The sequence below is a fragment of the Hyaena hyaena genome, unplaced genomic scaffold (genome assembly GCF_003009895.1).
Source record: "Hyaena hyaena isolate Hyena2069 unplaced genomic scaffold, ASM300989v1 scaffold_151, whole genome shotgun sequence".
Taxonomy (NCBI): domain Eukaryota; kingdom Metazoa; phylum Chordata; class Mammalia; order Carnivora; family Hyaenidae; genus Hyaena; species Hyaena hyaena.
In genome coordinates, this window is record NW_024080783.1 from 2,376,630 (window position 1) to 2,400,354 (window position 23,725).

At 49.6% G+C, this 23,725-nt stretch overlaps 1 protein-coding gene across 10 annotated transcripts in view; it reads left to right on the forward strand.

The window, feature by feature from the left end:
• Positions 1–23,725, forward strand: part of DENND1A (DENN domain containing 1A) — a 500,247-nt gene that overhangs the window by 420,787 nt on the left and 55,735 nt on the right. For 9 of the 10 annotated variants that reach the window (XM_039239000.1, XM_039238996.1, XM_039239002.1 and 6 more), the window contains 5 exons: positions 13,416–13,520; positions 13,925–14,012; positions 15,862–15,902; positions 18,159–18,230; positions 19,469–19,525. In XM_039239000.1, the coding sequence (XP_039094931.1) occupies positions 13,416–13,520; positions 13,925–14,012; positions 15,862–15,902; positions 18,159–18,230; positions 19,469–19,525 (363 nt within the window). The remainder of the gene's footprint in view (positions 1–13,415; positions 13,521–13,924; positions 14,013–15,861; positions 15,903–18,158; positions 18,231–19,468; positions 19,526–23,725) is intronic. The other variant, XM_039238998.1, reaches the window with a different exon arrangement.

Sequence of the window (23,725 nt, forward strand, 5' to 3'; positions counted from 1 at the left end):
CCCTGTTGGCCTCTTCCTCAGAAGCGTTCCTGTTGCCTTGTCTGCGGTGAATAATTCATTGAACGAGCACGGGGTTGTCTGCGCCGACCTGGGCCCCCGTGCCAGGAGCCGGAGATGCAGAGACAAGTAGGACGCTGCCCGTGCCCTCGAGGAGTCTGCCCTCCAGCGAGGGAAGTGACGGGTGGGCCGTGCAAATGCGGCTGCAAGTCCCAGGGTGGAGCTGGGGAACCCCGAGCAGGGACCCCTAAACCTAACACAAGGCCGGAGGGAGGCAAGGGGGAGTGTTCCGGGGCAGCTGTCCCCAGGTTAATCCTTGAAGGATGCCTTCCAGAGCCTGAGAAAGCAGGAGGCCCTCCTGGCAGAGGGCACCGCGCGTGCAGAGACAGGAGTCTGGACAGCCAGCTGTGTTGTGAGAAGGAGGGTATTTGAGGAAGCTCAGAGCTGCGGTTAGCATGATGCACAGGGCCACACCTTGGAGGGCTTCTCTCCGACTCCGCACTTCTGTTGGATGTGCAGGCGCTGGGGGCCGGGAAGGGGGAGTGACGTGGTGGCTGTTACAGCGGCCAGGCCTATAGGGGCTGCTTTCGGGGAGGCTCTGAGTAAACGAAGCCCCTCCAGTAGTTGTGGATGAAGTCTGCTCTTTGGACACAGTAGGCTCGGTTCAGGGCCGGGGGGGGTCGCTCGGGCGCCAGCTCGCAGCATATGCTGAGCATGTGTGTGTTCTGGGCTCCAGCATCCACCGCTTCTCAGGGAAGGTGCCCCCAAGTGAAGAAGGAGAGCATCAGCGTCTCACTCATGCCACCTGTGACATGCCCCTCCGACCCCGAGGACACCAGCTCCTGCCTGCGCCCTGTCAGCAGGGCCTTGTCACGGCCCCACTCACGCTCCTGCTGTCTAGCTCACTCATCTGGTGAGTCTCTGCTCCTCGATTTTTAGGGCACCTCTTTCCCCGTGTGGCCTTTCTTGTCCCCCGCCAGCAGAGCCACCTGCCAGTGCTCTCCCAACACCCCAGTCACAAGTTTTTGTTGAGTGAAAGGTATAGAAAGTCCCAATAAGGGGCACCTGTGTGGCTCAGTTGGGTAAGCATCTGACTTCGGCTCAGGTCATGATCTCATGTTTTGTGAGTTCGAGCCCCATGTTGGGCTCCACGCCATGAGCACGGAGCCTGCTTGGGATTCCCTCCCTCTCTCTTTCTCTCTCTCTCTCTCTCTCCTTCTCTCTCTCTCTCCTTCTCTCTCCCCCCCACCCCCGCCTCTCTCTGCCCCTTCTCGCCTCAATAAAATAAAAATAAGGTCCCAACAAATGCAACATCCAGCTCTCAAAGGGCATCTGAAAGAGCTGTTAGACTTTAACCTCCATTAAGCACCTGCTGTATGCTACTCAGTACTGGCACCTTGATAAATACTGTATCATTTCAAAGCTCTTAATAGGAAGTAGGTAGTGTCCCCAGTTTACAGATGAGGAAACTGAGGCTCCCAGAGGCTCGCTGGCTTCCCCATTCATGGAGCTCTGGGCTGCACTGAGCCTCTTCTGAGTCCCCAGACAATGCATAATCCCCACGAGAGACTCCGGACTCCTTGCACTGGGGCTGCAGTGTGTGGAAAAGGACATTTTTCTGTGGGAAATCAGCTGTATCCTGAAATCCCCAGAAACCCAGAGAAAACAACGTGTTGGGGCAACTGAGCATGCTCAGAGTGCCTCACGGTGTCGTGGGAAGAGCGTGCCTGGGCTTTGGGGTCAGACAACTGACTTCAAGTACAAATCAGGCTCTTCCCAGCTCTGTGGCCTTGGGCAAGTCACACCCCCTCTCTCTGTAAGATGAGGATCAAAGAGCCTCCTCTCTTGATGGGGTGACTCGGGTCCAGGCCTCAGCCACAGCGTGGGCTGCTGGGCCTGGTCGGCGGCAGACGGCAGCTTTGGCGGTGATCCCTTTTCTCCTCGCTCCGCGTCTTGGTCTTGACTCCAGGGACCCCCACACGTGTCCTGGGCAGGCCGTGCATGTACTGTGCCCTGAAACGAGGCTGCTTGAAGCAAATCACCAAAAGCATGTTTTGAGCAGAGACTCATCATTATTTGGGGCAGAAGACTGATAAATGTTTAGCCCCTCTAGAGGTCAAGCCCCGAGCTCAGCACCTTATGTGAGTCACCTGCCGATCCCATGCAGCCCTGTGAGGAAGGATGTGCTCCATTTTATGAATGAGAAAATGGTCTCAGAGGGTTTAGGCCATCCACCACATTCTAGATAGAGTAAGTAGCAGAGCCATCCTTTCCACTCGAGTTCGTTCTCTGTTCCCAGCTCTGCACCATCTTCCCATTTTACAGATGAGGGAACTGAGGCCTGAACAAGGAAAAGGAATCAAGGCTGAGTGAGGTGTTTTGATGACTCTTGCATTCTCTCCCCTTCACGTTGCTGCCATCTGTTCATGACTAAAAGCTTGCTCTGCTGAAGCCACCTGGGCACAAGCCCCCGCCAGGCACCAGAGGTCGGGCCTGAAGCAGTGACCTTCGGGAGAGGGGTGGTCCTGAGCGAGCCCGAGAACCCAGAGTGTGCACAGTGCTGCAGGGGACCGCCCCAAGGGCCATGGTACCAAGGCCTGGCGGCAACACTTAACCCACTCAGAGGGCTGGGATTTTCCCTCCCTACAGACCAGTTTGGGCTTCCTCAGCTTTCTCTCCATGTCCTTTAGCCTCATGACCTGTGTGTCCCCCTCATTCCTGCGTCTGCAGTTACTGTTGGCTTTCCCGCCACATTCAGTCTCATTGCCCTCTATCCCAGAGGCCCAGCAGGCCCTCAAAGCCACCCTCTCTGCCACCCCAAAGCCATCTTCCCCTCAATCTCAGGAAACTGAAACCCTCTTCTGCAATCAGTTTAGCACCTCCTTTCTTGGGACTTAGAGATGCAACAGTCATTGTGTCAAACCCAGAATCTGGCTCTCGGTGATGGGCAAATTCTGGTGCGGCCGAGACAGCTGAGCCAGCAGGAGTCTGACACTGAGATCTCGGCATGTCCAGTGCGGGGTCCATACCGGGAGGGGAGCTGTGGCGCTCCTGCCGCATGGGGACGGCCACCAGCTTTCTCTCCCTTGCAGCTAGGCACCGTTCTTGGACCTGCCGGCGAAGTGGAACTTAGTGGTTAGAGCACACGGCCCATATCATTCCCAGCGTGTCAGGAAGCAGCCACGCTCCCAGCGGTGAGATGGCTCCCGTAAGCACATAGTGAAGCCAGAGCACACTCGTTTCTCCAAAGCCCACTGTCCTCATCACCGCCCTCTAACCCACCGCTTTGAACTGCTGGAGCAGCCCCGGCGGTGGCGGGGGGGTGGGGGCGGCTGCTCAGTCAGGTGCCATCGTGTGACCTGGCTCCACGCTCTGGCTCTGCACTCGGTTGCGGGAGACTTCACCCTTCTGAGCCTCAATATCCTTGTCTGTGAAATGGAGATCCTATCGCCACCGAACCTCCCAGGCTTGCCGGGAGCAGTAAGTGAGATAATGCATGTAAAACCACCTAGCACGGGGGGCGGCGCGCAGTAAGCGAGAGCCGGTTTTAATCACTGCACCTGCTTTCCTAGTAGAGCTGATTCCCATCTGCATTTCTTATGGAAAGAAAATCTTAAGCTGGTATGCACGAAGACCCTCTTCATTGTTCCTCGGCTTCCGCAGGCCTCCCCGCTCATCTGCCATTCCCGTGCTAATCAGAATTTCCTGACTTCTCCCTGTTTGTCTCGGTTAATGCGGAAGGCAGGGGCTGCTGGCACAGCGGAGCCGGGCGTGGGCCGACGCGCCTGTGATTTGAATGTCTTTACTGTAATCTAGCGAGTGTGTGTGGGGGCTTCCGTCAGTACGAGAGCGGCTGGCCACAACGGGCAAGGGCTGTCATCCCAGCAGCCTCTGCCCCCTGCAAATCAGCAGAGGGGTTCTTGTGGGGCACCCACGTTCCCCCTGCCTTAAATCATCGGAACAGCGAGGCAGCTTCCCGATGACACATTGATTCTTTGTTTAGGGCTTGTTACAGTGACAGGGGCCCAGGCTGGGAGCCTGTTCCCGGCGTGCCTGCCCTACTGCACAAATGGTTCAGAAGGCTGTCTCGGTCCTGTCACCCGAGAACATGGCTCAGCCCGCCCAGGTCCACCTTGGTGAGAGGAGAATGTGTGTGGACCTGGGAGTGGTTCAGACGCACCAGCTCAGGGAGGACCTTAAGCAAAAACGCTTCACCTGTGTGGGCATCCTTTCCTCATCTGTAAAGTGGGAGACCTGTATCAACGTGTGAGCTCTGGTGAGGACTCAGTCAGGGTGAGGGTCAAGGTGGCCCACGGCAAGTGCCCCGCTGACACCTGCCCCTTTCTCCGAGACTCATGGCTGCTGTGGCTAACCCGATGTTACTGTGCTCTGACCCAGCCGTCCCCCACCCCTCCTCTGCCTCCGGTAAGGGTTTGTTGGGCATTCTCCAGGCCAGACACCACGCTGTGTTCTGTGTTGGCTGAGAGCTCACCCTGGTTCCTTGGCAGCCACCAGAGCGGACCATGTGGGGAGCAGCCCCTGAGACCTGGCTCTGGGAGTGGCACCGGGACCCCGGGTGGGGGCTCAGCGTCAGAGTTACACGTGGCCTGTGGCGTCATCATAGCCGCCCGCCAGGGGCTGTAGAAGCCCACTTTTCAGACTTCAGACCAGGCTTCCTGGCTACACTGCACTTTAGCCAGTGACTTGGGTGTTTTATTAGGAATGCAGAGGTATTGACACAAAAGGCAACCAGGTTGGGACTGCTGGTGACAAATGGGGCCAGATTTTCTAACTTTCTTCATTCTTCCATTTAAAAAAAAAATGAATGTTGATTGGTCTAGGCACTGTGCTAGTCTCTTGTACCTACACCAGTGATTATCTGCCTTGTGTACATTGGAGTCCTGGAGAGTTTCAGAAGCTGCGGCCCTGTAGGGCCGCCTGGGTGGCTCAGTCAGTTAAGGGTCCAGCTGCAGATCAGGTCACTATCTCTTGGTTTGTGGGTTTGAGCCCCGCATTGGGCTCTGTGCTGACAGCTCAGAGCCTGGAGCCTGCTTCGTATTCTGTGTCTCACTCTCTCTCTGCCCCTCCCTCACTCGCACTCTGTCTCTCTCTCAAAAACAAACATTTAAAAATTGTGTTAAAAAAAAGAAACTGTGGCCCTGTGGCGTGGGGGATTTGAAAAGCACCCCTGGTGATTCTAACGCGTGGCCAGGGTTGAGCACTGTGACCACCACCACATCCTTCCCGGTGTAAGCCCCGGGCTCCCCCTGCAATGCCTGCGGCTGGCGGGAGGATGAGGATCTGAGAGGTGCTGGCATTTGCACACAGGGCAGAGCTGAGACTGGAACCCGGCTCTGTGTCCCACTCCCCTGCCTGCCTCTCCCTGCCGGGGGCCAGCTGACACTGCATGCCAGACCCTGAGGGTGGACGAGAGCCCGCCCTCCAGGGAGCCTGTAGGGCGCTGGGGGTGCCGGCTGGGCACAGGTGGTGTTGGTGTGGAGGCAGCGAGGTGGAACTGAGGACTCCTCTTCCCCTGAAGGCATCAGGCGAGGTTCTCAGAGGGGGTAAGCCAGAGGAGTGCATGTGCGGGGAGAGGTTGGGCCTGGGGGGCAGTCCAGAGTCTCTGGGGCAGGACAGGAGTGTGTAGATGAGGTGGACATGGTATTGTAGCAAGAAAACTCAGCTAGGGAAGTGTCCTGCTCAGGTGTTTAGAAACCCCACTTCCACGGACCCCCAGACTTGCTTGAAGCCATTCTAAGGCTGCTGCTACTAAATCAGATGGCAAACAGGGTCAACCTCCAGAGCCCCTACTGAGTATTTATCCTACAGAAGGAAAGGGGAGAAGAAAAATATCAGGCCTGTGCCCACTTTAAGGCTCTCCAGCCGCCATCTTGAAATTCCTAATCCTTTTACTTTCAAACTTGTGTTTGGTGAAAGTAGCCTGAGGGGACATCCGTCCAAGATGAAGCATGTGCATGAGCAGAGACGGCCTGCACAGGTCTCCCCGCTCCCCAGAGTCTTGCCACCCCAGCCGCACAGGACTTCTCGGTGCCCATGCACACAGTTGCGGTGGACCCACAGGGTATGGAGGTTCAGCACCTCCGAAGGCGCTGCGAAGGTGAAGCTGTGACGTCCACAACTGAGAAAGTGGGGTGCTGGCAGCCCCAAAAGACCACACTCTGTGTTAGAACTAAAACTTGCTTCAGTGCAAACAGAAGGCAGTGCTGTTGTAACAACCTCAAATGATCACGTTTCTCACTCACGTGACTTCCTCGTATTCGCCAGCTACTTCCCATCGTGAAAACGATGACCTAGAAGGAGAGGAAAAGATGGAGGAACCTTTCTCATCAGTAAGCTGAAGGCAGAGAGCATTCATAGAGTGCATATATATCAAGAACTGAAATGAAAAACATTTGAATTGGTTTTGTGCAGCATTTCCACTGTCTGATAAGAACAAAACACAAATGCATTTGTGAGTTATGAAATACGATCCCACATATGTTAGCATTTAAAACTGGCGTTGCACAGTATAAAGTTGAGCATAGGATTCGTGCTAATAATTTAAATTTTTATTTTTTCTTTACATAGAATGACATTAAATAGTAAATTGAAAAGGCACCATTATGGGCCTAGAAAGAAACCAGGAAAGAGAGAAAAAGCTTTCTATTTTAGTATGGCGCTTACAGACTTACCAGCACCTGTTTTTCCTGCGTATTCTTGTTGCCCTGTGTCCTCACATTACATTGCCAGCCCTGGTAAAACCCAATCTCTGCCCTTAAGAAAATGGTTACTGGGGCACCTGGAGGGCTCAGCCGGTTAAGTATCCGACTTCAGCTGAGGTCATGATCTCACGATTCATGAGTTCAAGCCCTGCTTCGGGTTCTGTGCTGACAGCTGAGAGCCTGGAGCCAGCTTTGGATTCTGTGTTTCCCTCTCTCTCTGCTCCTCCCCTGCTCATGCTCTGTCTCTATCTCAAAAATAAATAAACATTACAAAAAAAAAAGGAAATGGTTATTGATGGAAAACCTACTTGCTGTAATTTGTTGTCACCTTCCACATAACCCTATGAGATGGACCAGGCTTGATTGTCATCGGTGAGGGATGACAAGTCACCTGAGGTCACATAACCAGTGTGGTCAGAGTCACAGTTCAAGACCAGGTCTTTCTGATTCCAAGACACATTCTCTCTTCACTGTGTTGTGTGACATTAACTGGATCCAAAAAAACTTTTTTTTTAATTTTAATGTTTTTTTAAGTGCCTTTACCACCCCCCCTCCAAATATTCAAAAACAAAAATAACCAGCCCTCAGGTATGCCAGTTTTCACACTGTATTGTGGTTTTAGTTCCCTGAACTAGACAGGATTTGTTGATAATAGTAATTTATCTCTTGGACTTTTTATTATGGAAAATCTCAAATTCAAGCAAAGTAAATGAACTACCACATCCCCATTGCCCAGCCTCCACAATTATAAACATTCTGTCTCTTTATAAATTAAAAAAAAATTAATTATAGTAAAATACACATAACATAAAATTTATCATAATAACCTTTTTTCTTAGTTTATTGTCAAGTTAGTTTCCATGTAACACCCAGTGCTCATCCCCACAAGTGCCCTCCCTCATGCCCATCACCCCCCTTCCCTCCCCCCACCCCCATCAGTCCTCAGTTTGTTCTCGGCATTCAGGAGTCTCTCATGGTTTGCCTCCCTCCCTCTCCCCCACTATTTCCCCCTTCTTCTCCCCCATGGTCCTCCATTAAGTTCCCCCTAATCCTCCTATACGTGCAAACATATGATATTTGTCCTTCTCTGCCTGACTTATTTCACTCAGCACAACACCCTCAAGTTCCATCCATGTTGCTACACGTAGCCAGATTTCATTGTTTCTCATTGCCATGTAGTATTCCATGGTATAGATAAACCACATCTTCCTGATCCATTCATCCGTTGATGGACACTTAGGCCCTTTCCATGATTTGGCTACACAATAACCATTTTTAAGCATACAGTTCAGTGGCATTAAACACATTCATATTGTGATGCAACCATCACCACCATCCCTTTCTGGAACTTGCTCCGTCTTGCAAAGTGGAGAGTCTGTACCCATTAACCAACTCCCCATCCGTCCCCACCCAGCGCCTGCAACCGCCCTTCTACTTTCTGTCCGTCAGAAGTTGCCTACTCTAGACACAAATAGAATCAGACAGTATTTGTCCTTTTGTTCCTGGCTTATCTTACTTACCATGATGTCTTAGAGGCTCAAACATATTATAGAACATGCCAGAAATTCTTTCCCTTTTAAGGCTGAGTGATATTTCGTTGTACATACATTTTGCTCATCCATTCACCTGTAGACCCTTGGGTTGCTTCTGTCTTTTCGGCCACTGTGAGTGGCGTACTGTACACATAACAGCCTGCCTTTCTTGTATCGTCTCTCCCTTCGTCCACTCCCCACGCCTCAACTGATAATTAGTATGACTCACAGGTAATATATTTTATTCTTCTTTGTATTCCTTTAACGCAGGGTCTGGCACATAGTGGGTGTTTCTTAAACATCTGAATGGCTGAATCTTGCAAAATTACTATTTATAGATTTTTAAGCAAGAGCCATAAAGAATAAACACTTCATTTTTTAGAATTGCAGAGTAAATGTGCACAGAAAAAATTTGATAAATTTATGAAGGAAGATAACGAGTTTGGTACTTTAAGTATGGACCAGCATATGAGGAAAGTTGTCTCCTCCAAAGACTCTAAGAGGAGATTTTATTTTTATGCCGGTAACCGCAATGCTGTGGATAAAAGCCATTTATTTCTAGATGTATCAAAAGCCTCTGGAACCACTGACTTCACTTGTTAACAAAGATTGATTCATTAGTAATGGAGTTTTCAACTGGTTCCAAATGTCAGGAAGATAATCCAGGAGCAAAACTTGTCTGTTGGTAACAAAGTCCTTGGTAGGGTTAAGCAGCTGTGTTTAACTGACCTCCAGGTCATAGATGGAACACTCTACTAATGTGATCTAAACTTGAACGCTCACGGCCTGACTTGCCTGCATTCTTGTAGTTGTCTGCCAAGTGTCCATTGGCAAATGTCACCTCAGAAAGCAAAAGGTTTAATCAGCATAACGGGGGGCGCCTGGGTGGCTCAGTCGGTGAGGCGTCCGACTTCAGCTCAGGTCATGATCTCATGGTTCAAGGGTTCAAGCCCTGCGTTGGGCTCTGTGCTGACAGCTAGCTCAGAGCCTGGAGCCTGCTTCAGATTCTATGTCCCTCCCCCCCCCCCACCCTCCCCTGCTCATGCTGTCTCTCTCTCTCTCTCTCTCTCTCTCTCTCTCTCAAAAACAAATAAAAAACATTTTAAAAAATTTAAATGTAAAAAAAATATCGGCATAACAGAAGAACTAAATCACCAATTCTTACAAAGGAGGGTTTCAGGAGACACCTACCCTTATTCCTCTCCACTGCAGGGAGTGGAGTGGGAACCGAGTAGCTCAGGCAGATGGTTCAGCCTCCTTGATTTGGGCCAGTGGCAGAAAGAGCCTTCACAGTGGACTGCTTACCCCCGGGAGTGTTGATCTCTGAGAGGGTGGTGCTTTGAGCATCTTTCCACCAGAAAACGTGAGGGGTCCCAACCTGAAAGAACTCACATGCTCTCTTACAGATGACTGAACAGAACTGAGGCCTTGGAGACCACCTGGGCCTGGAGTAGACCTCAGGCTTGATGGCTGGGCTTCGAAGGCCGTTGCCATTTATGGGTCTTATGACCTTGGGCAAGTGACCCTCCCTGTTATTCTGTAAAGACATAGGTGAACTGTGGTTATTGCCGTTTTCTTAGATGGTGAGTAGCTCCAGGAAAGTGAACCCTCTGTGCCTGTGGTCGGTCAGACCTCTGTACATGGCAAGGGGTGACAGTGTCACTGTTTTTCACCAGGATTAGGATAAAACAGTTGCCCTGCACAGATGGGATTTGCTTACGTAACTTCTGTTCATGCTCTCAGGCTCCGCCGAAATGCCCCCTTCCTCGCCTGGTTTCTGGCCTGCTGCCCTGGGAGGGTTAGCCTTTTCGCCTCCTGGCTGCTGTGGACACCCCCCCACCCCCCTAGTAGCACTACACTGTGTGCAAGCACTTGTTCCCGGGCCTGCCACTGCCGATGATGGTCTCTAAGCGTTGTGCAGAAGGAGCCCCGTTGTCACGTTTCCCCTGAATCTTTCCCATCATTGCCCGTGTCCTTTTGTCCATGTTTGTGCCGTAGACATCTTATCCCGGGGGGGGGGATGTCACCTCCAGTGAGTAGACAACAGGTGCAAAGTGTTAATGTCTCCCCAAAGCCGAGATTCTTTCTGCTCTCCTACAGCTAAATTCTGCCTCAGGCCACCCTTACTTACAAATCTGGCTGCAAACTCTCTCTCGAATTTATTGGTCCCTCAGCAGACCACTTCCCGGCAGTACCGGGCTGCAGCTCTAGGAGCGAATGCTAACAGCTCCAATGAGCGTTTCCTCCAAGGAACTCTAAACTCCCTGGACACCAGTGTCAATCACCTGGCATCGTGCTCGGAGACCTCTTTACCATCAGGCCAAGTGGTGTCTCAGCCACACCGAGGCCACAGGGCTCCTGTGGCAGGAACCAGGGTCAGGCTCATCGGGTGGTTCTTTAACCAACATCCCTGAGCTTCTAACAGTGGCAGGGGCGGGGCGGGGGGGGAGGGGCTCTGTACTGCCTTCGGGCAGTATAGCCACAAGTCCAGCAGGGCCTCTGCCCTCTTTAGCTCTGGGTCACAGGGGACACCAATGAAGATTACTCTGCACCCAGGGAATATGCCAGGCAGGGTGGGAGCACTGAGCAGAGGTGAGTGACTGCCATACAGAGGCCTGTGTTTAAGAGGAAGAGAGTCCAGGTGCATGGAACAGAATTAGCAAATGCAAGGAAGCAAGTGGAAAAGGACATGGCATGTGATCAGGAGATGCATTTAGAGCAGAAGGTACCTGGGCGGTGGAGGGAGGAGGAGGGGTGGAGGAAAAGGGGCACAAAAGGACTCTGTAAAAGAAAGCTGGGCTCAGCTTAGGAAGGGCGTATTTGCCCAGCTAAGGAGCTAGGACTGTTTCTCTCCTCTGCAACACGGACCCTGTGCCCGTGACTCCCATGCTGCTAGGTGTGCCAGGTTGAGTGAAACAGGTGCCAATCTTGCCCGCATGAAGCTTACAGTCTAGCGGAGGAAGTGAACATCAATCAAATCACCACACAGTTTAACACCTCTGCAGTCACAGCTCCTGAGCAGGATAGAAGCGTGATCTAACATGCGTCTTAGAAATCCTGAGGAACTGGAATAGACGGGAGGGGACATAGAATTCCGTCTCTACCGTGGTGAGCAGGCCTACACCAGGCAGTGATGGCGAGCCAGGACCAACTTGAGACCTTTCCCCGGCAAACCAAGGAGGATGTGGGCAGTGTGATAGGTTCATGGGTAGCTGTGGGTAATGCCAATTCAAGAAAGAAACAGATTTGGGGTACAGTCCGGGTGCGATAATAATTGGGAGTTTTGGCCATTTTGAGTTTAAGGTGCTGAAGGACCATCCAAATGGGGATGGAAACATATATGGTTTGAGAGCAAAGGACGCTGAGCTACAATATTATCAGGAGTCATCCATGTATGGGTAACACTCCTTATGGATGAGATGGCCTGGAGACGGACTTCATCACCCTGCTGTGGTTCCCAGGATGGGAAGCAGAACTCGCAGGTCATGAGGACGGGATATTAGGTGTGCCTTTGTTATCACTGGCTCGTCTCGGCTGTTCAGCAAGGAAGGTGTAAATAAATACCTGTCACAGTAATAAGCATCATGAAAAGCTCTTTTTCCTGAGGGTCCACTATTGCTTTTTGTCCTCATGGACAAAGTAAAGTCTACACGTTTCCCTTCTTGCTTTTGAAGCCAGGAAGCTCTGAGCTAATTTTGTAAGTTTGTTTTAGGAGCCATGTGTACAGAATGTACATATCCAGATACTCTTTTCCCAAGTAAACCCATTTTATATATTTACATATTCTTCAGCTCTGGTCTTTTTCTTGGTTTCAGATGCTTGCATAGGCTGCCTCCGATCCTTTGTAAAATTCGGTGGGGTTTAACTATATGAAACTAAGCAGTCCCCCACCCTAATTTTTTGGGGTCACCTTTGCAGCTTTTGTAGAATTGTCTGCCCCATTCCTGAGCTAATATTGGCTAGACTGAAGCAGGAGGGACCCTTAGAATTTACAGCCACCAGACAGTAAATTTAACACTCAACACAACTAATTAAAACAGGATAAAAGTGCAGCTTCAAACCTCTCTGTGTTTGCAGCCAAGTCTGTGAGGGGAGGTATACCTTTAATTCAGTTCAAGGTATAAAAGTCTGGTCTTTCAGAATTGAGGATCCACCACTGGAATTAAAGACTTGTCTGGGTAGATTAGCACTCCAGATACCTTCAAAGAAGGATCGAGGTGTGGGCTACAAGGATGGGCTGTGTCTTCCACTTAGGGTGTTATTTTCTTCTCTCATAAAGTGTAGTTTGGGTAAAGCCTACCTTCCTCATCAAACGTTGTAAGCACACAGTTGACTGGATGGTAAATATTTTTGATCATCCCTGCTTTTTAATATAAACAATTATTTTAGGGGCGCCTGGGCGGCTCAGTTGGTTGAGCATCCAACTCTTGGTTTCTGCTCCGGTGATGATCTTGAGGTCATGAGATGGAGCCCTACATCTGGCTCCGTGCTGAGCATGGAATGTGCTTGGGATATTCTCTCTCTCTCTCTCTCTCTCTCTCTCTTTCTTTCTCTTTCACACACACACACATACACACACAAGCATTTTCAACATAAATAAGTAAATATTTTAAATTTATAATTTGCTAATAGTTGAGATCACTGTGTAACTGGTTTTCAAGCTTTGTTCCATGGCCGGTGCCTCAAGGACTGCAAAGGTACTGGGGTGAGGGAGGAGGCCCAGCAAGGAGAGCCCAGCCACCACCCCGGCCCCTGGCTTCCCAAAGAGCAGCTGGGCAGTTTGATCATAAGGGCTACGTCTGCACAAGGTGCTCCCCGAAGAAAAGATTCTCTTCAGAGTGAAAAGAAAAACTTGGAAGTTAATCACATCGGAGGACACATCCCACTAACTTACTGTTGGGACGTGATTGGCTTGTGCAGAAGGGGCCGGGGATGGGGTTCAGAAGCTTTGCCTTCCACCAGCTCTGGGACTTTGGGGGGTGGCTTTTCCTCTCTGAAACCACCTCCTCTTCCACAGAATAGAATGCCTTCAATGACAATAGCCACTTCAGGAAAACAAGGACTAAATAAATTAGCAGATGGAGAAGCGCCATGTAGCCAAGTTTAAGAACTAACCACCTTCACCCCGTGCCTCCAACCCTCCTCTCCCATCTCCATTTTCCAGGAAGAGCCAATCACCTTCTGTGAAGAAGCCTTTGTGTCCCATTATCGCTCGGGAGCCATGAGGCAGTTTCTACAGAATGCCATCCAGCTACAGCTCTTCAAACAGGTACCCGGCCCCCCCACCCCCGCCAGGTGGCCTGTGTCTGGACCCCTGATGGGGCCCTCTGCGGCTGTCATACTGGATGGACTGAGGCTGCAGGCAAGATGGGACCCAGGCCCAGCCTGAAGGGGCTCCGGGTCTGGGGAGGGCGGTAGGTGCAGAGGGTGGTCAGCGACCAAGCAGACCCTTCACAAATACGTCATTCAAATTCACAAGTTATCATAAACACGCAGCCAGTGTTTTGAAAACTCGTTTAAAAAAAAAAAAAAGAAAACCCCTCACGGTTCCAAAGGCCCTTTCCTATCTTGGGAAACATAGTGGTTCTTCAGTTGTGCCCTCAGGTGCCCAGCCGGATGGTCCTCCCTCTGTCTCTTTGCGTAAACTGTTCTGCTTTTGTTCTCTCTTTATAGTTTATTGATGGTAGACTGGACCTTCTCAATTCTGGCGAGGGTTTCAGTGACGTTTTTGAAGAAGAGATCAGCATGGGCGAGTATGCTGGTGAGAAAGCACTTCCTCTTCCTTTCTGTGCTGTGGGCTGTTACGTGGGGCTAGGGTGTACGTGGCAAGGAGGGGCATCAGCTTCTGATTTCCTTAGTGGGGGTCGGGGAGAGACTGATTTCACCCTTGAAGTGTTTAAGGAATTCCTCTTCATTTTCTGACGGGACAGAGGTACCTTGGCCTGTCTGAGATCTTCTGTCCTGGGGTCACTTGCTTCCCCCGGGTGGCCAAAGTCTAGTTAAGCGTAGTGGCCAGCATGCTACAGCACAAAGCACTCAAGATGTCGAGTTACGAGAGCTGGCTTCAAATCAGGGCCCCGCCTCCAGTAACGTGGTGAGAACTCGGTCAGGCCATGTCACCTCTTCAGCTGAAGCCTCCCCGTCTGTGCACTGAGGAGAATGGCGCCACCTCACAGGAGTCCTGTGGAGATTAACTCCGAGTCCATGAGGAAAGGCTTGTGCGGCCATCGGGACGGGACGCTAGCACAGGATCACTGCTAAATGAGTGTTTCTTTAAAAGGTGACAGTCATCTCAGAATGCCCAGTCGCCACAGACCTGGTGTTAGCGCCTCTTAAATCCCAACCTGGCCTTCTTTGCAAGTCCCAAAGCCTTAGTCTTTGGCAGCGAAGCCCAAACCAGGTGCAAAATCATAATAATCATGCTGTCAGCCCCCACATTGCTGGGCATGTGTCTGGTCTGGACTGAGCTTATAATCCAACTCTTAGGGTCAGGCAGAATCTCACCTACAAAACCCCGTTTAGAGGCCTGACCAGCCAGGGCTGCACGGGGAGCACGAGTAACCAATAACACCAGTCTGTGGACAGTGATCACGGTCAGTGATAGGCATTTCCTGAACTCCCACCATGTCCAGAGCCCCATGGAGTAAGAACCTGAGGACCCAGGTTTGCCCTCAAGGAGGTTTTACTGGGAGGAGGAGGAAGAGATGCTTAACTAAAGACAAACACAGATTAAACCAGTGCAGGAGAAAAAGAGCAAAAATAGGCTTTCATGCCATTGGCCTAGGACTCCACTAACCCTCCCTCTGTAACGTGAGAGCTTCACAAAGGAGACAGCGCTCTCAGAGTTGAATATGAATTCCGAAGAGAAGACGGGCTTTCTGTGTTGTTAAACTAAAGTCATTCGGGGCTTCTAGAAAAGCTGTCCAGTGATCAGACCTCCTTATCCCACCAGATAAAATGAATAAATTTCCCAACATCGCCTCCCTTTCCTTTCCCTGTCACTACCCAGGTGTATTGAGGGCTGAGTGTGTACCCAGCAGTGTGGGGACACACAGCCCTGTGGTTCCTGCCCTGGGGTGGCTCACAGAACTTTGGGGAATGTGGACTTCTGAGTGGGTGTTACCTGTTTTAGAGGGCTGATCAGAAGAAGGGGTGGGAGAAGTTTACCGAGGAAATGACATCTGAGCCCGTTTCTCTCTCTCAGCAGAGAGAGCAGGGAATGGCGGCCAGCAAGGCGAACAGCATTTGTGAGGGAATGGAGGATGGGGGCAAATGGAAGGGGACGGAAAGGCTGAATGTGGAAAGGGCCCAGACAAGACCAGAGAAGACAGTCAGGGTTGCTAAGGGGTTGGACCAGACCTCTATCTAGTATGCAGAGGGGAAGGAGGATTTGGGTTGGCCCTCAGGGCACTAATAGGATCAAAACTCACTCTTGAGAAAGAAAACTTGTGGCAGCAACTCACTGCTGCCTCCTGCAGGGAGTATAGAGCATGGAAGCCTCACCTGATTCTCTGTATTTTGAACTTTCCGAGTTCTATTTGCTGTAAACAATTGGAGGAACTCCTGAGGACATGGAACGTTAACACCTTCTCTGATTCCTCTTTCCCCAGGCAGTGATAAACTCTACCATCAGTGGCTCTCCACAGTCCGGGTAAGTGTGCACCCCCTCAGAACTACCGGGGCCCCTTCTGAGCCTCCTGGCCACCCTCCGCCTCCCCTGCCACACACAAGGTGGTCATCCAGCCTGGGGCCCTCCACTCTTTCAGTCGAAGATGCTTCTGCTTGTAAAGCCAGGCCATCTAGTGCCAGGTGGAGGCTTGCAGGAATAGACAGTCCGAAGTGTCCTTCCGTGCAGGCAAGGAGAGCCAGGAGAAGCTTCCTCGTCTCACGAAGCTGGCCCAGGGGTGTTGAGTGGCTTGTCATTCTAGAGCATTTCTGGGGCATCTCCTTCCAGACCAGCACGATTGGGAGATTTTCATGGGAAAACCAAAAATGCGTCCCTCTTGCCTTTGCAATTTTTTTCACAGCAAAGGCAAGAGGCTCCTAGGAGGGTGGAGAATGTATCACTGGGATTCTCACTTATCCCCTCGCTGTGGTTGTGAGCAGTTTCTGGCTGTGTTGGAAGCCAGGTGCTTCGGTCTTCAGAAGCCACTAAAGAATTCAACTTCTTGTCTTCGCACGGGTTTATCAGTGTGCCGTGTGCTGAAGGCCTCCTGTGTACCAGATGCCAGGCTGGGGGTACAGTGGGGAGCAGGAAGACACCGGCCCTGCCCTGGGGGCCTTCCTGTCTTCCTGGAGAGGCGTAAACAGGCAACTCCAACATAATGCGATAAGTGTTCTTTTCTGCTCGTGGGCCGAGTGCACCGCTGCCGAGTCAGGTCCCTTGGAAGTGGCTGCATTTGGCCGAGAGTAAGGAATTCCTCAATGAAAGGCCTCTTTTGTTCTTGGATGGCCAAACACTGCACTTGGCAAATCATAGACCAGCAATAAGGACTTGTTGATTGATTGATAAAAGGAGTTTTAATATTCCAAAGGACCACTGAAATAGGATCCTGAGTCATTTTGGAAAGCAGTATGGAATAAATGAGTAGGTCAAAATTTCATATTGTCCTATGACACAGAACGCTTTCTAGGTCAAATTGCCATGTTTTTTCATTAAAGCTCAAAACTTCTAATATGGACTGTTACCAAAAATTGTGCTAAGCGTTAATCCTAATAATTACATGACTATATCTTATTCTTTCATATGCCCACTTGATCCAGTCTCTCTCTTTTTGTGTGAATCAGTTAGAATTATCTTTCAAACCAGCACAACTCAAGATTATGTGATGCATTTGATTAAAAATCCTCCAGAGCATAGGTTCCATATCCTGGCCCTTCACGAGCGGACCCCAGCTGGCCTCAGCCCCACTTGCCATTCCTACCATGATACACTGACCAGTTATTAGGAGCACATGGCTTTTCAGCTTCTGCACTTTTTTTAACGTGCTCTTCCCTATCCCTCGAATGCCCTTGCCCTTCCTATCCCCCTACATGAACTCCTCATCATCCCTCATGGACCAGACCAAACGTTTCATCCTCTAGCTCCTTCTCTGACCCTATAGACTATGAGCTGCCTCCACACGCCTTGCGCACACAGCCAGTAGAGCTGTCATGACCTTCAGTGGCAGCTATATACCCTGACGTGTCCCCCAGCCTCATGGTCCTTGAAGGCTAAGGCCAGCCTTCCCGTGACTCCATCTCCCGCAAGGCTAACACAGCGTGTCTCCGCAGTGAGCACTCACAATCACCTGTGCACTCCATATCCCTCGGTGCCTCCTTTGTGTCCTGGGAAAGCCATCCTTCCTCCTCTTCTCCCTGCTCTCCCAGAGAACCTGAACCAAGAAATTGGTATGTTGGACGTGTGTGAAGGCCATGATTAATGTTGATGGCTACTCATTCTTTCCTTTTCTCAAGATATCGATGTTAAGGGAGGCAGCCTGCCAGAGTGATTAAAAATAACAACACAGAAAACCAAGGTGAGGAAAGGAAGGCACATGACTCAAGGTAGCCAAATAAATTAGAATTTCCTGAGAAGCCATAGATTACTATGGGGAAACTTTGCCACAGAGAGCCTGGGAAGAGCTTTTTTTCCAGCCAGCAGACGGGTGCCAAGCAAAATCCTTAGTCGTCCTGTATCTAGTTATCAATGTCTTCATCCCCACCCTGCTCCCCCAGTACCCACCCATAGCGATTCTACCACGGCTGTAACTAATTGCCCAGGACCAGTTACCATCTAGGCCTGTTTCTCTAATTAAATTACACACTCTTGGAATGTTGCTTAACTTGTTCAAAGGGAAGAGGTTTCTGTTGGTGTTGGCCTACTGTTCTCTTCAGTCCCAATTGCTAATTGATGTTTTTATTATAGAAAGGAAGCGGAGCGATTCTGAATACCGTAAAAACAAAAGCAAACCCAGCTATGAAGACTGTCTATAAGTTTGTGAGTACTGGTCTTGGACTCAGGATCCGAACAGATCTGTCGCTTAGCATGACAAAACCCTTAAATACACCTGACCCTATCTTGCCAGGGTGATTTAGGGGGCTGCTGCTTCCTAAACCTTCCTAAACCTCCCTTAGAATAATGTAGTGTTGATATTTTGTGACCAGGTCAGTGATGTTTTTCATTGAAACTGTCTCTGCTCATAGTTGCTGCCATTAAGAAATGGGAAGCTACTGGTTTTAGCTTTTAATAAAATGTAGACTGGGGTGGCTAAAATGCTGACCGCTCCATGCCAGTGACCTTCAGACCTAGAGGTGTGGTCTGTGGGGTGTTATGGTTCCTATGAGTATCCCCATTGCATCCCACGTCAAAATAAAGCAGCCCCTTTGCTGGTTACTGAAGACTGTTCATGGTGGGACACACTCCCTGATTTTCGTCCCAAATTCTTCATCATCTCTCTCGCCACTGCCCTATAGGACGTGCATTGTTTGTGAAACTCATGCCCACAGCAGAGAGAAAGTAGGAGAACACGTCAGTTCCCGATCCGATGTGCCATCTTTTACAAGCCTCAAGTATTTTTTTCTTCCTCATGGTTTCTCTTGCTTGCTAATTTGACTGTGAGCCACTTAACTGGGGTGGTTTTGTTTTATTTCCATTTTTAATTTTGTTAGTCCTTTCTGTGCTTCAACTGTAGTTATTTTAACCGGGCGGGTGGCCTGCCAAAAGAACCACACAGGTCTGAAATGACAGAAAATAAAAGCCAGGGTGTGTGCCGAAATGAGATTTGAGCAACGGCACTAGGGGAACCCGGCAACGTGTCTGCTCAGGCCATTCAGCTCAGGCAGAAAATTGGTCCTGAGGTTCTGCCCTGGTGAAATGTAATAGATATTCAGATTCTAGCAGCCTCAAAAACTGCTGCTCCACAGTTAGTGGTGGCTATCGCCTGGCTGCTGAGATAAATAATTATAGAGAGCAGAAGAAGGGCTTCGGAAGGGGTGGGGGGACACCAGTGCCATCAAAATGCAGAAAATAAAATCTCTGTAGACTCTTTAAGGGATTTTTTTTAACCTCTCAACATTGTATTTGTTTTCATAGCCATTATGTTTTCGACTTGATGATCCCATTTTTCCTTCCTTTTTCTAGTAATCAGAGAAGGTGATTCGCGACGGATTGAAATCAAGCATAGTCCCTGCTGGAAACAGAGAGGGAATCTTAACTTAAATTAATTTTTCATGCAGGCAAAAGATCATGCAAAAATGGGAATAAAAGAGGTGAAAAACCGCTTGAAGCAAAAGGTACTTGAAGTTCTTATTCAAAATGTATAAGCACCGTGTATGAAATGCGTGGCCACAAAAAAGTATGATGCGATCAATAGAGGGCTGTTTGATACAGTGTTGTTAGCACACTTCAAAATGCATTACCAGCTGTCCGGGAGTTTTCACACTGTTATAAATATTCACAGACAAAAAACTGTCTTCAAATAACATTAAGATTGCCTTAAACCCACAAAGGCAAGCAAGTTCACAGTCACCGCTGCCGGTCTGCCCCTTGCCCACCCCACCAGGCCTAGGGTTCACCGGCCTCTTTCAAAATCGGCTCAGCTTCCCCATCTGGGCACCACTCCCTCTCGCAGCTGACCTCTGCCCTGGGGCTGCTTGTAACCGAAGCCCAGAAGCATCTCCAGGGAAATGACCGCCGTGGTCCCGGCAGGCACGCGACCACCATGCAGACACAAGGCACAAACGGAGGGTTTCAGGAGGACGCCGCGAGCTCTCCTCACAGTGGTGGGTTCACCAGGAGGAGCCCAGCAGTTCCCATTTCAGACTCTTGGGCGACAGGGAGGGGACTCTGATTATCTTCTTGGACCATCAGTAAAATGACATGAAATCCTACAGGCTACATGCCAGCCAAAGTCCCCCGCCTGATCCTCTAGCCTTGCACAGGGAGGTTAACACAGCAGAGGGCATTTTTATATTATGATGAATGTCATCGTTATTACTGTTGTCACCCTTCAGTAACCACTTCCTAAAGAATGTCGGGGCTGGGGGCTTTGACGTTTAAGCCTTAGAACAACCCCGGGGGGTATTATTCCTATTTCGTGAGTCAGGAGACGAGACCGTGGTTTGGTGGTGAAGGAATTTGCCCAAGGTCTCACTGTCGGAGCCTACAGAACCAGGTTCTGTTCCAGAACCAGAACCAGATCAGGTTCCAGACCCATCCATTTCCAGCATCTGTGTTTTTACGACAACAGCATTTCTTCCTGCCCTTCTAAAACAAGTGTTTGCTTTTCCAAAAGATGTTTAGGAGCATTTAACTTTGTTATCCCACACACATCCCTCCACCCCCCACCCCCCGCACCCCCCTGGATGTGCAGCTCCAGCAAGGGCCTTTGTCTGTCTCGGCAGTTTTTAAAAAATTGAAAGCAGTTTGAATTTTATGAAGTCAGAAAGGACCTCTCATTAACTTGCAATGGTCAAAGGAATTGATTCCTTTCTTTTAATTGCAAAATAATTTGTTCCGACTAAGCATTTAAATTCCTAGTTTCAGCTGAGAGTGAATTTTTAACGGCCGAGATTCAAGCCCCGAAATAAAAATCCTGTCATGTAAATCCAGATAGACCTGAACTGTGGTCTGCTGCGCCCTGCCAAAGGCTGGCAGGTGGAATCCTTGGATGTTAAGTCCTATAGGTACTTTTTTTATCTCCTATCCCAGCCACATGTAAGTGAGTGGGATAAACTACAGAGTGGCAGGGAGGGGGGAGTTCTCTCACCAAATTTTCCCTCCTTGATGATCTGATGGAGGCTCAGCTGGTGTTAGAATACTACTGGAAGTAAGTAAAGAAAGGGATCCCTCCTCAGGCATTGGACAGATGTTCCTTATTGGTTGGATCTGCTCTCTGCAGGCCGTCGCCTCCCTCCTGGTATGAGGAAGGGCTGGGCTTTCCGAAAATCCCCTTTTTATGATACGTAACATTTCTGCGAATAACCGGTCCCGCTCCGGTTTTGTGATGTTGTTGTTCAAAGGTTCACTTAAACAATCTAGATCGCTCTCCTTCCATGCCACCTCCCCTTCCTCTCCTTGATAGTATCTAACGCAGATTTTTCCCTCCCCTTCTCCCCTTCCCCCTGCCAGTCTTTTCAAGAATAGCTTCAGGAGATAATGCTCTATAGAAAGTGTCAGTACATTTCAGGTGACACAAATGGTGAAGGCATTTTATAGAAATGTGGCTTGTCACCATCGGACTGTTGACAGATCTATTAGTGCACCTTTTTCAATTTTCACTTTTCCCCCCTTCGGTCTTACAGATTTCTACAGGCTTGATATTTTGCAGTTGTTCTTGGAAGAGCTATTTTGTAATTGAAACTCTAGCATTGTTCAGTGCAGACAGGACTTGGTCTTCAGCAACGTGCTCTCCTGCTCCCTTTCTTGAGCTAATTTAGGATTTGGCTCCATCTGACCTCTCTCACTGCGGTAGAAAATATTTCCTTGGCTTTTTTGTTCCCCTCCCCCCTTCACACAGCACCATATCCGTGTGGCTCCCCAGATGCGTCTAATACAGACATCTCAAGTTTGGTTTCTGCTATGAAATTGAGGCAGTTCCCAACAAAGATCCAATTTTCAAATGTACTGGGTTGCCACCTGGCCTCCTCTAAGTCTGCATAGTGATGGTGACCTCGCAGATATAATCAAGAACCCAATCTTGCCCTCTGCGCTCTCGCCTTGGGTTTGAATTGCAAATAGAAAATGTGGGGCCGACCTGTGGAGAGGTCACCATGGTGTGTGTGGAGGGTCCATCTCTAATATGACTGCGCAGGGCCCCTTTCCATCCCTTGTTCATTTGTGCAGCAGATTTTCAAAGCATCTGAAAGAGGAGCTTTCAGGGTATCCGTGTGACCATTGGCAAATAATCGTTAATAGATACTATAGTGTGGCTTTATTCCGTACCTGCTCCACTTTCGCCCAACAACAACAAAAAAAGGAACGATGGATAACGTGTTTCTCTGGATAAATGCAGCAAGGTGGTCAAGTTCTTCTGTAGCCTGGCCTCCTTTGAAGTCTGACTTGCTCAAAATTAGGAAGAAGAAGAAATGGCCAAGATGCTTCCCGGCTGTCACTTTGTAAACGGAGGGTGTAGTGCTTTCCTCCTGCCGGGTGGCTGGGCTTGTGACTGTCATCAGATTACACTCTCCTCCTACAGCACATGCAAGGGGGGCGTCAGAGTGCCCTGTGTGAAAAACAGTGGTCACACTCATGTTCCTTCTCACCTGCAAGGAACATTAAGTTATTCACGTCAGAATGTCATTTTGTCATCTCCTTGGGAAACCCCTGAGTAATTATCTTTTTTTCTTGAGTATTAGATCGATTGAATCAACTGGGCCCATTTCGCAGCCCTTTATAAAGTTTTAAATCTTTGATCTTAGAAACATAAATCGCGCTTGTTGATAAAGAGCTTTTGATGGAAAGGAGCAAATTCACAGTTGGGCTAGCAAGGCCTCGAGCTTCCGGCCAAACATTTCCTAGTGAATTGAAGGGAGTAAGCGCGTGTGGGGCAGGGAGATCTAGGTAGACTCTCGTAGAACAGACATTTTCACACCTTATCACACAACTGTCAGCCACCTGTCTCCAGCACATTAAAATATGCCACAGCCTCAATCACAGAAATTCCAACTTCGGATATTGTTTCGATATCAATATTCATATTTTAATTTGCATCTGCTGTGGTGTGAAGTAGACTGGAAAAGAAGGGCACTGCACAAATCTGAAAATGGAGACTTGAGTCACAGATGTTAAGGGCTCTGCCTCACACCCTTTAAACCCCTGACACCATGGTGTGGTAGTTGAGCTTCTGAGGTAGATAAGCTGGTTGGGTAGGATTTAACTGTGTGACCTTGAGTAAGTTACTAGACCTCTCTGAACCTAGTTTTTTCTCATCTGTAACCAGGAGAAGGATCCACTTTTACTTGGTTGTTGTAAGGATTAGAAGAGATAACGGCTTTAAACAGCAGCACTTAGTAACCATTCATTAAGTGGGAATTTTCATTCTGTTCATTTCCTCATGTCCCACATCCAGAGCAGCCGATCGGCCCAGACACCCACGTATACATACCCTGAGAGCGTGGCCGGCATGGGGTCACCTCCCGTTTGGTCATCCACACAGCCACCAGAGCAATTTTTCTAGGACACAGCTCTGAGTCACTCTCTTGATTAAAACCTTTCAGACTTTTCAAACCTTCCTCTACCTCAGCCAGGGGGTCTGGGTCATGAAGTCCTATCCTCAGCTCCTTCTGTGTCCAGCCCCCTCCCTAGCTTGTACCCAGGGCCACTCAGCCCCCCGCCTCCCTTTGGTTTCTGCCTTCTGCCTTCTCAGAGGTCCTCTGTCCAGTGACTTACTGTACGCTCTCCCTGCCTTCTCCACAGACAGGGTAGTTAGACCCCAGTCATGATTTTTGATTCCAGCCAACTCTTAGGGAAGGTGATGGGGGAATTGAATTATT